The sequence below is a fragment of the Melanerpes formicivorus genome, unplaced genomic scaffold (genome assembly GCF_026170545.1).
Source record: "Melanerpes formicivorus ecotype bairdi unplaced genomic scaffold, bMelFor1.0.p_v2 SCAF_48, whole genome shotgun sequence".
NCBI lineage: Eukaryota > Metazoa > Chordata > Aves > Piciformes > Picidae > Melanerpes > Melanerpes formicivorus.
Genome location: NW_027142400.1, coordinates 4580154 through 4596396, shown reverse-complemented (window position 1 = coordinate 4596396; position 16243 = coordinate 4580154). Strand labels below are relative to the sequence as shown.

The 16243-nt window shown below is 39.7% G+C and overlaps 1 protein-coding gene across 1 annotated transcript in view; it reads right to left on the bottom strand.

The window, feature by feature from the left end:
* Positions 1-9001, bottom strand: part of ADSS1 (adenylosuccinate synthase 1) — a 28445-nt gene extending 19444 nt beyond the window's left edge. The window contains exon 1 of the mRNA XM_068160257.1: positions 8688-9001. Coding sequence (XP_068016358.1) covers positions 8688-8870 — 183 coding nt within the window. The 5' untranslated portion in view covers positions 8871-9001. The remainder of the gene's footprint in view (positions 1-8687) is intronic.
* Positions 9002-16243: the final 7242 nt, after the last annotated feature.

Here is a 16243-nt window from a genome sequence, read left to right as displayed (position 1 = left end):
GTGTTTCCAGATGCTCTGCTGATTTCCACTGCTAAGGGCATATAATTTTCTCAATGTTTCCCACAACATATAAAATGCTTTAAAACCCAATGATAGTTTCAAACTCTACCTTCAACATGAAACAGGTATGTTTCTGATCACTTTTCACTCCTTTCCCATTAACAAAGTTAATCAATACAATGGAGAAAAAAGGAGATACTAGTTACTGAAGATCTGCAGCCAACACAAGCATTGTTTGAGAGGTCTACCATCAGTGCATGGCATTCTGAGCTCCTCTGCCAACTGGTATATGCAGTAAATGTACAAAATATCATGACTAGGTTTAGAAACAATGAATTAGAATCAAAAAGGTAGGCCAGAATTGAGATGGGAAACATTTATGCAAGAAAACGTGTGGAGGTGTCTGAACATGGTATCTGTACTGGCTGATAGGCCTAAGGAGAACCTCACGTGTATAACAGGAATATGAAATAGGAGTAGAGAGATTTTATTACCTCTTCTTTTGGCAGTGGTGTGACTGCTACTAGAATACTGTGTCCTTGGTACTCAGACAAGATTACAAGACGAATCCCACTGGCATTGATTTATGAATTTATAATCTATGAATTGGAACACCAATATAAACCAGCAGTTTAGGAACTCTGCATCTGAAAACAAATGCTATGATCCCTGACTATCTCTTTTCATTCCAGGTGTCCCTGCTCTACTCATTCCATTGACAAAACATTTAGTGAAATTCAACTCCATCTGCATGCCTTTCATTGTATTATGAAAAAGACACTATAAAATACTTCAGTTTTCTTATCTAGACAGATATTTTCTTTCCTTTATAGCATTTAAGTGACTCTGAGCAAACAAAGAACATTGTTAAAGAAATTGTCTCTACAATTTAACTAATGATGGCTATTTCAAACTTACATTAGTACTGCCACAAGCTAACTTGAATAAATGTATTAAATAAATGTGTTACCAGCATGACAGCCTTTGAAATGTACTTTACAATAGCAAATACAAATCCATTGCCTTTCCTGATATTTCCCTTGATTTACACTATGCAAATAAGTTTAGAATATTGCTGGATTGTTTTTTAAAAAAATAATCCAACACACAAATTATGTCAAGACATTAAGTGCTTTGAGCACTCAGACCCTTAGACACAATGTCACAGAATCACCTGTGTGTGAAAGCTTTAGATCAGAGGACTGGAAGTGCTGTACACACCAGGTGGGAGACTTCTGCCATAACTAGTAAGAATTTCCTTTACTGGAAGCTTTGTCAGCTTCACAATAGCATCAAACTTACCACAACTCAGTTCCAAGAAGTGGATCACACTTTTTTTTATCCCAGTCAATGGAGAGGGATGGATTAGGAAATAATCAGAAACACTTAGACCAGAACAACTGAGGAGGCAATAATTTTTAAAGTTATGGTGGTGAAAAAGAGCTGGAGTGAGTTTCAAGTATTTGTTTTCTGATACCAATCATTATCAGCCAAATGTAGTTTGCCTTGTTCTTCTTTCCAAAGAATGTTTGTAGCAAGTTTCAGAAAAGCTGCACAGAACTGCTATGTCCATTTCCTGCATCTGTTCTATAGTGTTCCTGCTGTGTCCCTTCTCACGTTCTCATAGAACCAAATCCACAGGATTCAAACTTCCTAATTAAAATAGTGATCTCATAAAATCCTGAATTACCATGAAAGCCAAGAAATCATAGAATCAATAAGGTTGGAAGAGACCTCAAGGATCACCAAGTCTGACTTGTCACTCAAGACCTCATGACTACTAAACCATGGCACGAAGTGCCACGTCCAATCCCCTCTTGAACACCCCCAGGGATGGTGACTCCACCACCTCAAACAGTTAACATGATAATAAAACCCCTGATGCTTACATCATTTTGCACAAATACTGTGGTATTTTTCCTTTACTAAAATGAAAGGTGACTAACTTATATGAATACTCTCTGTACTGCTGTTATGCTTCTTCGCAAGTATCTGAAAAATGTACCTGGAAAAGACCTAATTCAGCTCAAGTCTTAATCAAACTCAAGTCATTTTCTAGCAAACTGGGTTTAAAGTTTTGTCAAACCATGCAGAACCAATCTGCTATGACAGATCACCAACAAAACAGACTTGACTCCAGAAGACTACAGAAAAGAAAAATCCCAGGTATGTTGGTAGAAAATGCTACAGTAGCAAATGCAATACTGACTAATGTTAGCAGAACACCAAATAAAAGGAAATCAAATCTAGAAACTGAGACATGTCTGCTCAGAAAAGAGGACTAAAGATGAAGAAGTGTAGTTATACTCCTATTGGAAGTAATAGGATCCCAGGATATGAACATAACTTCTCTTATATCTGTAAACAACAACAGCTAGTGAGTTACAACAGGCATGAAATGGAACAGATGTCATTTCAATTTCATTTCCAGCTGCTTTCTTTTGATACTTGTAGAGGATAATACATTCATCAGGCTTTATAAGGGGGATTGAAAATTAAGCTTGCTTTCTTACGGAGATTTGGAAACTTTAAACCTGACCTTCTCACACAGTATTTATAATCCTGGTGGTCCTGAGATGATCTCACTGATGCCCAAAGGAGAGGCTAGTTTAAAATAGCAATGTCACTATGTTGTTCTAAAGCCTAAAATGATTGTGTAGCATGTATAAGCAAAATATAAAATATTTTATCCAAATTATTGTTCAAGTGGTAAGTTGCTACAAAAAACCTTTCCGTTTTGAACAGGTGAACTTTATTGTAACTCAAGAAACGACTTGTACTTAATGAACATTCTCCTGTGCCAAATAGTAAAATAAAACCTACCTGCTTTTTCTGCAGGAAATCATGAAAAAAGTTACTGAGGAAAAAAAGCTTTTATGAATTTACATGGAAATGGGATTCATTCTCAAATATTAGAGAAATAAAAAATGACAGTCCTACAGTCATTGCACACTCATGATGCTAAGGTCAGTCTTCTGAAGGAGATTAAAGTCTTCACACACTATAGGCAGAAATTATACTATCTGGGTAGTATCTCCCTGAATGATACCAACATATGATACAGAGAAAAAAAAACAGCCAACGAGCCCCTGTAGCTCCATGTAATCATCACATAAAGCTACACTAATTTAATCCCTATTGCAAACAGTTCCAGCAACCCATGATCAATAAGGACTGTCACAACAATGGGTGGCTGCTTTGTCCTGCCATGTCAGTTTCAACAGAGGCACAAAGTCGTCATCCAGTCTTGCACAAAGCCACTGAGAAAAACTTCTTGTCTGGTGTTTCTGCCATATTTGGTTTTCATTATTACATCAGTGCCCACAGTACATGGCATTCCTCACAGTACCACTTCTAGTTTGTATGTAATTTACTTTGTATTCATTAAAACACTACAAGAAAAAAGGAAACTGGCAGTAATACACAACAGTTATTTGTACTGTTTGGGATGTCCCTTTACCGCTTCTCCAATGTTGTAATGGTATCTCAAACCAAAAACCTGGCTGGCTTTTCTTATTGGTCATCCCCTCTCAACTGCATTTATTAACACTCACTACATCTAGAAAACTGGCCATGCAATGTCCTTGGTGTATGACTTGATTAAATCTCTTTTGGCAAATGACTGCAAATTACTCAACCAGGAAAGACCTTAGCAGCAAGTGGTTTTTTTCCTGTTACCTTTTCAACCTCTTTGGCTTTTCTTCAGTATTAACTGTAATATTTTTGCATCTATCTAAAGAGATCAGATGACGATCTCTTTCTAAAATGAAAGCTATTGTTAACTTGAAAGCATACTGACTTGGACAGAGAAAGTGTTTTTTTAAGAAGTGATCACATATTCAGTGAAAAATAAAAGCACATTAATATGAGAAGCTTACCAAATCTAGCAACAGCTCTTCTTTTTGCAGTCACGCTCCTACAATTTGGTGTTGTTTCTTCAATGCCAGTTCTTAAAGGAATAATGATAACATCAGGCAGATTCTTTCCAGACTTCCAGACGCTAGAAGTGTCACAGATCTGACACATCCAGCATTGGAACAGCAGTGCCAAGTGAAGGCTTGAAAAAACGTAAAACTGTCTTGGAATAGCCCCTGCTGCTGAATCATTGTCATTGGTTTCAGAATGCATTTGTGCCAGCAATAAAGATCAACCCCACTGCAGGCAATGATTATTATCATGGGGCTCTGCTAATTTACTAGTTTAATTTTTTCCATCTTTCACACTGTGCTTTTGGAAAATTTTTTCCTCTTTTCTACCCTTCAATTTTTTTACTGAATTGTCTCTGGGGCAATTTCCTACAGTGCTTTTGGTTATTTTATTGAAAAAATATTTATTGCACAAGAAAACTTCATCAGGAAAGGTAAAATTGTTTACCCCCCCTTACAACAGGAATTCCTAGATGTTCTTGGTACACACCTAATTTATAAAAGAGAAAGTGCCTCATGACTAGTCTACTGAAGATGTATGGTAGTTCTCCCGCCACATATGACAACACACACTATTTCCTTTTCCATTCACACTCATACAGACCTGCACAGTAAGTATGTTCAGTGAATATTTATTATTACAAGTGTAGCTTACATAGTCTTCACTTAAAGAAACAGATAGAACTGTATGACCACCAGCTGTTCTCGGCTGTTAACTTACTACAGTAGCTCTATACATGACTTTTCAGGAACAGATCAAGTTGAAATGCTGCCTCTGGAGGCACATCACCTCAGCAATTGTGACAGTTCCCTATTTGTTTGATCATGCTCCAAAACAGATATGAGAAATTTTCTAATTAAACCCCAGATATGTTAAACTATCCCCAACCTTTAGTTTTGAAGGTAGTCACACAACATATGAGGTGATGCATGAAACATACAACTGGAACAAGAGATGGCACTGAAAAAATCAAGATCTTCAGCTGTGTTTTGAACAATGTCAACAATGGTATGTTACACCTGTCCAAATTACTTAAGATTACATTAAGACTTCTTGTTCCATGACAACATGCTAAGCAGCTAGGCAAAAAACAAAGTTCCCTGTTTATGCCTGATACTCTACCAATTAAAAGCTTTAAACATACACACAAACCCTGAAGCATCAAAATTAAATGCTGGCAGCTGATTTCTGATTGTACCCCACCCTGAAAATACACCAAGGATTGAATGTGTTGAACAGTATAATGGGATGGTTCTATGCCTCAGAAGGCCACAAGAAATGTTAGCCTTTTTTCTTCTGCCTATGCATACCTTTGCTTGCTGAAAGAGTAATTTAGAGGAAAAAACATTCTTGATGTTATCTATTAATAACCCAAGCTCAGACAAACCTACTCAGTCCTTTAACAGCCCTAAACTGCCAGTTGTTACTCATTTATTTAGAAATATTTTTTCTGCTTGTTTACATGAGTGTGTGTGCCTGTGTATCTGGTATTTTAATAAAGGCAGCCTGTGCCAAGTTTTGGTCAGCATAGTCTATGAGAATATCAGAGATTTTTCCACCCTTATTGAAACATCCTCTTTCACAAAGAATGCTTCAAATACATAGGTGAAATGAAATCAACTACCTCAGGTGCACCAAGATGAAATATGTGACATAATTTAAATATGAGAGTGCAACTAACATGAAAAATTAATTATAGAGTATAGTGGTAAGTATTGAGAAAGACTGCAAAACACGACCAACAAATTGAAACTCTTCAGGTCATGTGAAATTAAATTCTGAAGGCTCAGGAAAATTAAAGAGGCTGGGGTATTAATGCAGATTTCTTTTTTAACCTATTTGAAGCTTCAAAATAGGTACGAAGGATTTGTGCCTGTGAAGAATTTCCTATTCCCATCTGCCTTCTTGACTTTTGTTCCATATTCAGGGAAACAGCATTTTATTTCCTCTGTAGCAATTAGGCTGTCACAGACATCTCATTAAATCCACACACTAAGAATACTTGAGAAGTGTTCAATGCAAATAATTTCCTTTCACAGAAATATTAGAGAACTACTATTTTGAGAAAGCTCTTCAACTCAAATTTGGCCCTGAATTTAAATTCTCATTCAGGAGGGCAAAAAAGACTTTTGAAAAAGAAGTTATCTTAAAGAATACCCTACTTTGATGAAGAATTAATCTAGCTGAGACATTGTTTTAAAAGATATAAACATCTCCCTTTCAGACATTCCTTTCCTAGTTTTCATTTCACTGAGAATTAAAACAAGCTGTTAAAACATCACTTCCATCAATGTCTCAGAAAATGGAGTGGACAAGAAATAACCTTGTCAATCACATTCTAAAACATAAAATTCCTGATGGGACTTTCTCTAAAGTCTCCAATTAGTGAGACCTTGAGCATTTCTTGTTTATGCAATCTTATAGGACACAAGTGCTATTGTGCTAAGAAACATTTTCTTAGTTTCCAGAAGGAATGCAAAACAAACAACATTCTGGTCCAAATGCTGACTTTTCCATGACAGTACACAGAATGAATGAAGTCTCTCTCAAAATTATTACACCCGTAAGTTGGTGGCCTACCATTATCACACTGAGACACCCCATTGGTACTGTTCACATGCTTAGATATGTGCATAGGTTTACTAAACCTTAACAGACTCATCTGAATTCTAACAAAGGCAAAAATCATGCACTGTTACCTTCTTGCATGATTGTCGCTGGAAGTATGAAATGACATTACAGTGACATTTTCAGAAAGCATCCTCAAAATCACCAAACACACAACCTCCCACTTAAGAGTATTAAAAAACCCCTCACTTCTCACTAAAGTTGGATAATTTTTGCTACTAAAAAATAATTCATTACTCTAATTTTTCTTTCCAATGTTTTATATTCTTCCCTAAACTCTAATCCTGAAGACAATTCCATTAAGTCAGTGTATTGTAGCCTCATACATAGGACGTATGTGCACGTCTATGGGAGAACACTATTCTGACAGAAGTCCAGAACTCTCCCAGGTCCACCTGCCTTCCATCCATCCCAATCTCATCGTCAGGCTACAGAAAGATGATCTAGATGTGCCCGACAGCATATTAAACCATCTAAGCTGTCTAGCCTGTTGTTAGCACACTAACCCTTCTGGCATGCTCATGCACGCAGAGTCCTGTATCCTTCAAAGGGTATTCTGAGGCTGCACCTGGGGGTCATGCTTGCAAATTAGTTCTCTGGATGGACGGCAAATCCCTCTGGAAAGCAGCCTTAGGGCATCTCTCAAATCTGGTCTAAAATGAATCAATATGACTTCTTGGAATAATAACAGTAAATCCATGAGGAGCATGGTGTGACTGGGGCCTATATGAAATACTACTCCTCTGCTAAAACTCATAGGTTTTCTCAAAGCAATTATAAGAGTCGTTTAAATTCCTAGTAACAAATTACTGAAGGGACAGGGGAAGTAAAGAGGGAAAAGCAGCCACAATCCTGATAATACATATTCATTAGCTAACTTTTGCAGGGAAACTTCTCCCCAAGGTGAATAAAGATCCTGGGAGTTTAACATCCCAACTGAAAACACTTCCTCTACATTCTAAATATTTAGCTTGCATGAGAACATTTATTTACATAATATACTTAATTACACACTCTTCTTGGATTTGTCACCTCAAAGACTTCTGTAGCTTTTCAGTAGCTGTCATGCATTTTATAGACTATATTCCATGTTATGTACCAATTGAGCTGACTATCAACAAGCTGACTACTAATCAGTGTGGTCACAGTTTACAGCGACACATAAAAGGATAATTAGCTGCATTAGTCGAATATGTTAATAATTAATGTTTGAATAGTTCTTTTATACCAGGCAAATAGATCACTTTAAGAATCCTTACATTATATTCAATTTTTTAAAAATATGTATAAAAGCAAAGGTTTTGCCAAACTGCTTAAATCATGTACTTCCACATAACTTGCTTTTTCCACGTTACTCATGTACCTTTGAAAAATATTTTAAGATACACTTCCAGGCACAACCTATCTATCAAAGCCAAACCCTGCAGCAAAATTTTGGAAAACTCAGGATGTTTATCAGCAGCAGGTCTTCTTCAAGTTTTTTGTGTTTTTTTTTTTTTTTTTTTTTTCTTTTTTTCCCCCGGAAAAGCAACAAGCCCCTGGCAGGCAGCGTTATAGCCTTGCAAGCAATTGACCCCACCCCAGGCAATGGGGCTTCGCTTTCCATGACAACCCAGCGCCGGGAAACGCCCGGAGCATGGCCTCGGCCGGCCGGGTCACCCTCCCCAGGCAACGGCCCCGCCAGCGCCGTCCCCCCCGCCAGCCGGCACCTCGGGATCTTGTGTCGCTTATTGTGAAGGGTCAGCTACTTATATTTATAGCACAGGGCTTTTTCTTTCCGAGTGGCATTTCGAGGCGCAGGCGGGGAGGGTTGGGGGGAGGTGTGTGGGAAGCACATGGCTGCCCAACGGGGTACACTCGCGCTCTGCGAGAGAGGACGGGGAGGAGGAACAAGGAGCGAAGAGCGCGAAAAGATAAAGGCAGGCGGAAGGAAGCGGGGCTTGACAGAACAGCACAGCAGAGAAGGGATCCGCAGGGGAAAGCGGCGCTGGATTGAGGAGAGAGGAGATTGAAGCGGCGGGCACCGGGCTGAGGGCAGCAGGGGGTGAAGCAGGGCCCGAGAGGAGCGCGAAACAGGGCGGGGAAGGGCCATGGGAGAGCGGCAGCCAGAGCCGGCTCGACCCGGCACCCACCTGGCACCGGCACACAATGTCCGACTCGGTGGCCAGCAAGTCGACCACTTTGCCCTTGCCCTCGTCGCCCCACTGTGCCCCCAGCACCACCGTCACTTTGTTACCGCCTGGCTCGCTGCGCGCCCGCTTGAGCCCGCCGCCAGGATGGCTGCTGCGGTCGTTAGAAGCCCGGGTGCCCGACATGGTGACTGGGAGAGTGGATGACTGGAGCCGTCGCTGCCGCCTCGCTGTGCTTCACTCCCCCTCCGACGCTGAGCCCAGGCCCTTTAGCGCTGCCCAAGCCGCCGCCGGCCTTTAACAGCGCCGCCGCCACCGCCCGCCCCGCGCGGCGCGCTGACGTGCGGACCCGGCTGCCCTGCCGGCTTCGGGCGCCCCGCCTGGTCGTGTTCGCATAGGCAGCTTCCGCCCTACCCATGCAGCGGCCTGGGCGGCGTCGGTGCTGTGGCACCGCGGGTTACTTCGGAGGCACTTGGGCCTGTGTTACACGCTTGTCTGAGGCAGCCAAGTCTGTGGCACAGACGAACAGACAGATGTTGGGCTGGGTCACGCGGGGCTGGGTCACATACACAAGGATCTGAAGCATGTAGTGGTGTCACTGGCATGGGTCTGAGGCGCATGGCTACGCTGCTGACATGGGTCTGACGTGCACAGCTGTGGGACGGAGACACAGAGCATGCAGGCCCAAGGTGTGTGATTATCAAGGTGGTCTCAGGCCAGTGGGGCTGTGTCGGGGATATACACTTATAGGCATGAGGTACCTAACTCTCACTGTGAGACACGAGCAGTGCTGAGGTGTGCGTGACAGTGACACGAGGCAGACCCATGCACTGGTGGTGATGGGCACAGTGCCTGCATCACTGAGGCACAGAGTCCTGAAGCATTTTGAGGCTGAGCCTCACAACATTGAGACACAACATACAGGAATTGCTCTGAGGCATTTAGGACTGATACCGTCAGACACACAGATATTGCACACATGAAGTACTTTGATGTGCACAGGGACACTCAGAATACCCTATGATATGTAATAGACAGAGAAGGGCAGGCACACAGGCTATCCAACAGGTCACAAGACACAAACATTCACCCTCTGGTCAGAAGAACACAGGCAGGCATGCTTTGAGTTTGACAGACACATGTGCTAGCCTAAAATACATGGGACTTATTACTGAACTGGTACAAATCCTGTTGATAGGCACATATATATCCTGTCCTGGTGGCCTAAGACATCTGAGACATTCTGTCGAGGCACACATGCACGCCCACGCATACTCCCACACTGACCCGAAAAACCAGAGGACTGTCACTGTGAGAGAAATAAACAAGTGAGGCACATGAAATTGTGTCACAGGGACACTTACATGCCCACTTCTTTGGTGTGACAGGCAGACAGACAGTGCCTGGCACCATGACCCCATCGTCATGCATGAACTGTGCACTAGGCTTGACTTGAGTAATACATAAGCTCATGCTCTAGAGTTGTGGGGCACCATGTCCTTAAAAAGGGGAAGTTGAACAGTGTGAGCTAACAGACCACTCTGAGGCACTTGCGTTAGTATGTGTGCACGTATGCACCTCCACGCACCACACACACAGAGACATACGCAGGAGAAAAAACTGATAGCTTACAAGTCAGCTCCACACATCTAGAGTATAAAACCACATTTTGCCACAAGAAATACATATATTCCTGGTGCTGTTCCTCTGCAGGAGAAGTAGTATACACCTACATTTCAAAGAGAGGATCCCAGAGCTATGTTTATTATAATTTTCATGTCATTTAGCATTGCCATTATTACTTTTTTTCTTTCTTTTTTTTCTCTTTTTTTCTGTCTGACACTCTTAACAATACTTTACACCTGTAGGAACTAAAACCTTTTGTCAGGATAATGTTATTGTTCTTTTCTTTGGTTGGTTGGATTTCAGTTATGTTCCATCTGTTTTTTTTAAAAACAAATCATCCTGGCATGACCGTATGTAAATTGCCCTGCTTAAGGGCAAAATCTTTCATATAGCTTCAAAATGACTGGCTTGGTGGACGTTTCTGCACTTTTTGTGTGTGCAAAGAAAGATACATTTTCTCTTCTCTTCTCTTAATATCCAGAAAGTATTCTGAAGTATTCTGGAGTTTTCTTTTTCTTTTTTCTTTTTTTTTTTTTTTTTAATTCAGCATTTCTGTAACCAGATTCGTTGTCATTCTGAGACAGTCAGAAACTCCAGTTGCATTTTATTTCCAGTGCAAACAATGTCAAACCTTCCATTCCTGGAAACTGTTTTATATGAAAAAAATTACTGAACACTTTTCAAGCAAATTAAGTTGCCAGGGGAACACTTCTCATCATAAAAGTTTAAACATTGTAACACAGTACAGAAATAATAGGAAGCAGTTAATTACCTAAAGTGATTTATTAATCTTCTAACAGCAGTTTAAAAACAAACTCAAACTCCATTTTAGTGTGTGATTATCAAGTGTTAGGACTAGGCTGGCCACTAAACAACTGAAAAACACTTTCTGTTAACCCCACTCCCTTCCCAAAGGGGAAGAAGAGAATAAGAGAGAGAGAGAGAGTTAAGAATTGAAAAAGAAAACTAAAACTACTTTAATGAAAACAATAATAAAATGGAATATACACGAAACCAGTATGGAGCCCAACTTACCTGGTGTCAGTTAACTACTGTCACCACTGATGGTATGGCAAAAATCCCAGATTCTAGACTTCTGGATTCAGTGGAAACTGTATTACAGAATGTATGGGGCTGGAAGGGACATCAAGAGATCATATAGTCCAACCCCCCTGCCAAAGCAGGATCACCTATACCAGGTCACATAGGAACTCATTCAGGAGCTGGGTTCTGGAACTGGATTCAGGAACTCATGGATTTGGATCAGTATTGTGAATGGACAGAGTACTCCTCAGATGCTGGCCAATGAAGAAAGAGAGTTTGACCCTCCTGACTCCTCAGCTTTATAATGAGTATGAGGTACGTGTAATAGAATACTACCTTGGTCAGTTTAGAGTCACCTGAACTGTCTGCTCCCCCCTGCAGGTGCGACCTTTTATTCTGCACTGCCAATGTGGCACACAAGACTTAAGTGACCTTGTTCTGCATACCAGTTCTTAGTGCTGACTAGAAACTTTGAGTGTTATCACTCCTAGAAGCAGACACTGTCTGCAAAAACATGCTGTTCATTTCAGAAAGTGTGGTCATTTAGAAAAGGCTGAGCTGAAAAGTAAAATCACTGAACTGGGTTAGTTCTGTTCTAACTCAAACAAGGACAGTAAGAAGGAAAAAAAAATCAAACAAGATAGGTTTGGCTCACTTAAAAGCAAATATTTTACTTTTAAATTAAAACACATGAAATTAGCAGTAATGAACAGTGAGGTCATGCAGAATGACATGGAACTCTAGGGACTGAAGGTGTGCCCTTTCCCTTCGAGTGACCTGGTGCTGGGTACTGTAAAAGAAAGGAGTGAACCATTAGCTCAGTTAATAATATCAGCATCTCAGAGGAGCTCCCCATTCCATGGAGCTCTTCCATTAAGCCCTGACAATGCTTGAATTTGCAATTTCACAGAAACATTTTCAAGCATTTGACTTCTAAGATAAAAAAAATAAATGCAGTGCTTTTTACTTTGTCCACATGATTAAAGCACTGCACTTTAGATTTACTGCAGAATAAATTAAACAAAACTACATTGTTTCTCTAAGAACTACATTTTGCCACATGCTTCTTTGTTCACAGCTCTGATAAAAATAGTAAACTGGTACAAAAGGACATGAAGACCTATGCTCAGGTGGTAGTAAACAACGATTTATATGGACAAAGTGTACATTGAATTATTAAGGTTCTGTCTGTGGTTCAAATTTTTTTGAGGTCATGGGAGACTTGGAACATGCAATGGAGTGCATTTATTGAATATGAAGATGGCAGGATGCTGAAAGCAACAAGAAACACCTGCAAACCAGGATGGTTTTTTTCTGAATAGGAGTAAAAATGTTGCATGGTTGTAAAAGAAGTCAAACATCATGCTGAGATGGAAGAACAACCTGTAAAATGCAGGAAGATGTCCTTTTGCTTTCCTCAGTCCTGTTGAACCACCCAGATGGAGATCCAGCACTGCTGCAAGGAAGATGAGATCCAGTTAAAGAAAACCTAGAATAGTGCCCCAAGTACATGAACAGAAATTTGGAAAACCCTAGCATGAAAACACTAGACAAGCCCCAGAATGAAAACCTGAATGGGCTGGGGTTGTTTAGTCTAAGAAGAAAAAGACCAGAGGTGAAAATAACAGCCTCCAAATACGTAAAAGTCTGCATCAAATTTATCAGAGTGGTATCTGTTATGTCTTTTCTGTGGTGGGTAGCATGAAAATGAAAAAGCTTGCATGTTTATTAAGCTAAAACAACTGATCGGATAAACATGGACAAAACCAAGGACATATAAAGCTTTATTAAGCTTGAAACAGAAGCTGTGAAGACCAGCTTTGTTCCAACACTGCTCCTAAGGATGACATTTTAGCACAGTGTCATTTTAACACCATCTTACCACAGCAGCAGCTTGCCCAGGCTGCTGAATTCCTTTGTCCTTTGGCATTTTTTGAGATTAGGAAAAATGATTCAGCATTAACTGCTTTGAGTTAGACCAGCTTTACTAACTGTCTAAGTCTCACTCTTGTAGGTCTTTTTCTAAAGATTTTGGCACAAATCCTCAAAAGTACATATTCGTTGGTTTAGATGCTCAGGTCAAAAATTTAAGCAACAATTAAAAAGCTGCCAAGTTCTAATCATCTACATGTTTGTAGGTGGGCACAGCCAATTTATCCCACAGTTCAGCTTGTTGTGTCAACTTATGAGAGGGGCCTCACATCCTGTATTCTTTGCTACCAGGTCCCTCCCTTGCGAACAGCAGATGTATAAACCAAATGCTGCCCCCTGCAATTTGTATTTGGACAATCACCACAGACTGGTTGAAGAGTTAAGGGTCTCAGCTGTGATACAGCTGACACTGCCTGGTTTGAGTCTGTGTTTAACTAGAGACATGAACAGGAACCTTAACCTCTGGCATTCTAGGGTGAGCTGTCTAACAGCTGCATTCCGTAGCATCCTTCTCTACCTAACAAATAAGCTGATAATGTGAAGAAGCCTACAGTTTTGGTTATTTCAGCTGGTTGAGTAACTAATAGTCACAGAAATAAGGTTGCATAAAATTTATGGGAAGATTTAAAAGCACATTTTAATGAAATTAGCTCAATACGAGTCACTTCTCCAGCCAATATGCAGTAGAAATTCTGCAGAGTGATTTATATTGGGGGGTGCGGGATGAGGTGGGGGAAATATATATATTAAAGGAGCACTACAGTAAGGTTATGCTTCTTCATGCCTGTGAGAATAAGTCCTGAATCCTGCCAAGTTCCCAGTAAAAGATCTGTGGCAAAACATTGAACTCCAGGGCGCAGGGTCAGGCTTTTTGAAATAAAGCATTTTTGCAGTTTTCTAGAATTTATGTGGAATTAATTTAACTGCTTAACAGTTTTATAGTGCCAGATGCAATTAAAAAACTTTTTCCTCATGTATTCACCATATTATTTAGGAGATTAAGATCCAGATAGTCTATCCTTGTGGTTGTACTTATAAATAAATAAAATTAAAATACCATGACAGTATTTGCAAAGAGCACAGCAGTTGCTCAGGATTTTATTTGCTAATAAGCCTCACATATTCAGGTATGTTTGTTAAATTCTGTTTACTAAATGAACATATACAAGAGTGAAATATATCCTTGTTTACAAATCCCTACTGGAGTACAATGAAGCCATAAGTAAACTCTGCATTTAAAGTTGGACTTGCACATAATACAGTTTTTAAATCACTATTACATGCTTCAAAAAAGCAAATCTAAGCAAAACAACAGTAACAGTAAGCAGTAAGCTTTTAGCAGTAGACCACTTGCTTATTTCCCCAACTCTTGAAGACCTCATATTTTACTATTGCAAGATCAATTTATGCTGATGACATTTTATCATATACCAGTAAGTTACTTACAATAGCATGTCACGTGTAAGTAAAGATAATAAGGATTTTGCCAGAGAAAAGCTGTATTTGACACTGAATATATTAACAGAAAAACTGTGCTAGGGGCTCTACTTTTGCAGATGGTTTCTATATGTAGTGATGGTAGTTAAGCTTTGGGACTACTGTACTGTTCCTGAAAGTTTACTTGCTCTTCAACAGCATTTAATTTTCTGCTGCAGTTACAGTATTAGAACTATATACATAAATTCACATCATGTATTTAACTGCCTGTTTTCACTTTTTGGTCTTAAGTGGTACATACACACACACACACAGATATACACACACATATATATCCCTCAAAGTAACATACAGAATTGGTCTTTACAAGTATCTGATACAGCTCCCCTGAATAATTTAAATGTTCTGCAATAGATGCTTATGTAGAACAAGCTTAAGAAAATAAAAGCAGAGTAGTTGCTTAATGCATAATCAAGCATGGAAAATAAATCTTAATGTAAATGCACATGTAAAAGTGTTCAAATAAGTTAAAACCCTGTGTGTCTAAACATCTGGCTTCAGCAGAAACCTGTTGACAAACTTTTTTCTAAGGAAAAGGAAGTGTACTTACATTTTATTAAAAGAAAAGATGGTTTTAATACATGAAATTAAGTAGGATATTGCTTTGTTTTCTTAATTGTGCTATATAGTTGTGTTTTGGTAATAATGACTCAGTTTGGTTCTCAGCAACTTTCAGTAGTTAAAAGCCGTCCCTTGAAATCTGTTAATAATATATCAGCAATGGTTGCTTCTGCCTTCACATTTTCTGTTTGAACTCAGGAGAACAAGATTATTGCCTGCCCTAAGAGACCTTGCTGCTGTATGCTGTCCATGGCAGACCTGTCAACTGCAGAGAAATGATTCTGAGACAACTGGATAAACCAGATATTGACACTGACAGAGCATGTGACTGCAGTTAAGGTCAGAGATTCAATGACTGTAGGATTGAGGCCTTACAGATTTATGCACAGGATTACCCTGTGTGCTGTATATCGCTGGCTTCAAGTGAGATACCTGCTAAGTTAAAGGTGTACTTAATTCTGTGTAGAACCAGGCCTTGCTAATCCTATAAGCACATGCTAATAGGGTTTCTCCAGATTTACTGTCTTTTCATTTGCCCCTTCAGACAATAAATGTAGAAAATAATTACTTCACTTACTAAGTACATGATTTAAAAAAACAAACAAAAACCAACCAAAAAAGGTTTTACATAGGCTGAAGAGTGTTAAGATGAGCTCAAACATCCTGCCATGTCAGATCTAATATCCTCTGCAATTTGTCACCATATTCTGATGGAGATTAAAACAGATTACAAAAATGCCTGATTCTCATTGTCACCAATGCTATACAGAGTTTCCTAAAATATGTACTACAAAAATAAACATGAGAGAGCATTTACACTCTGAATTAAGTTTATACACCAAGAATTAAATCCACCTTCTCACAAAGGACCAAATATAGCAACAGTTTTATCTAAACTG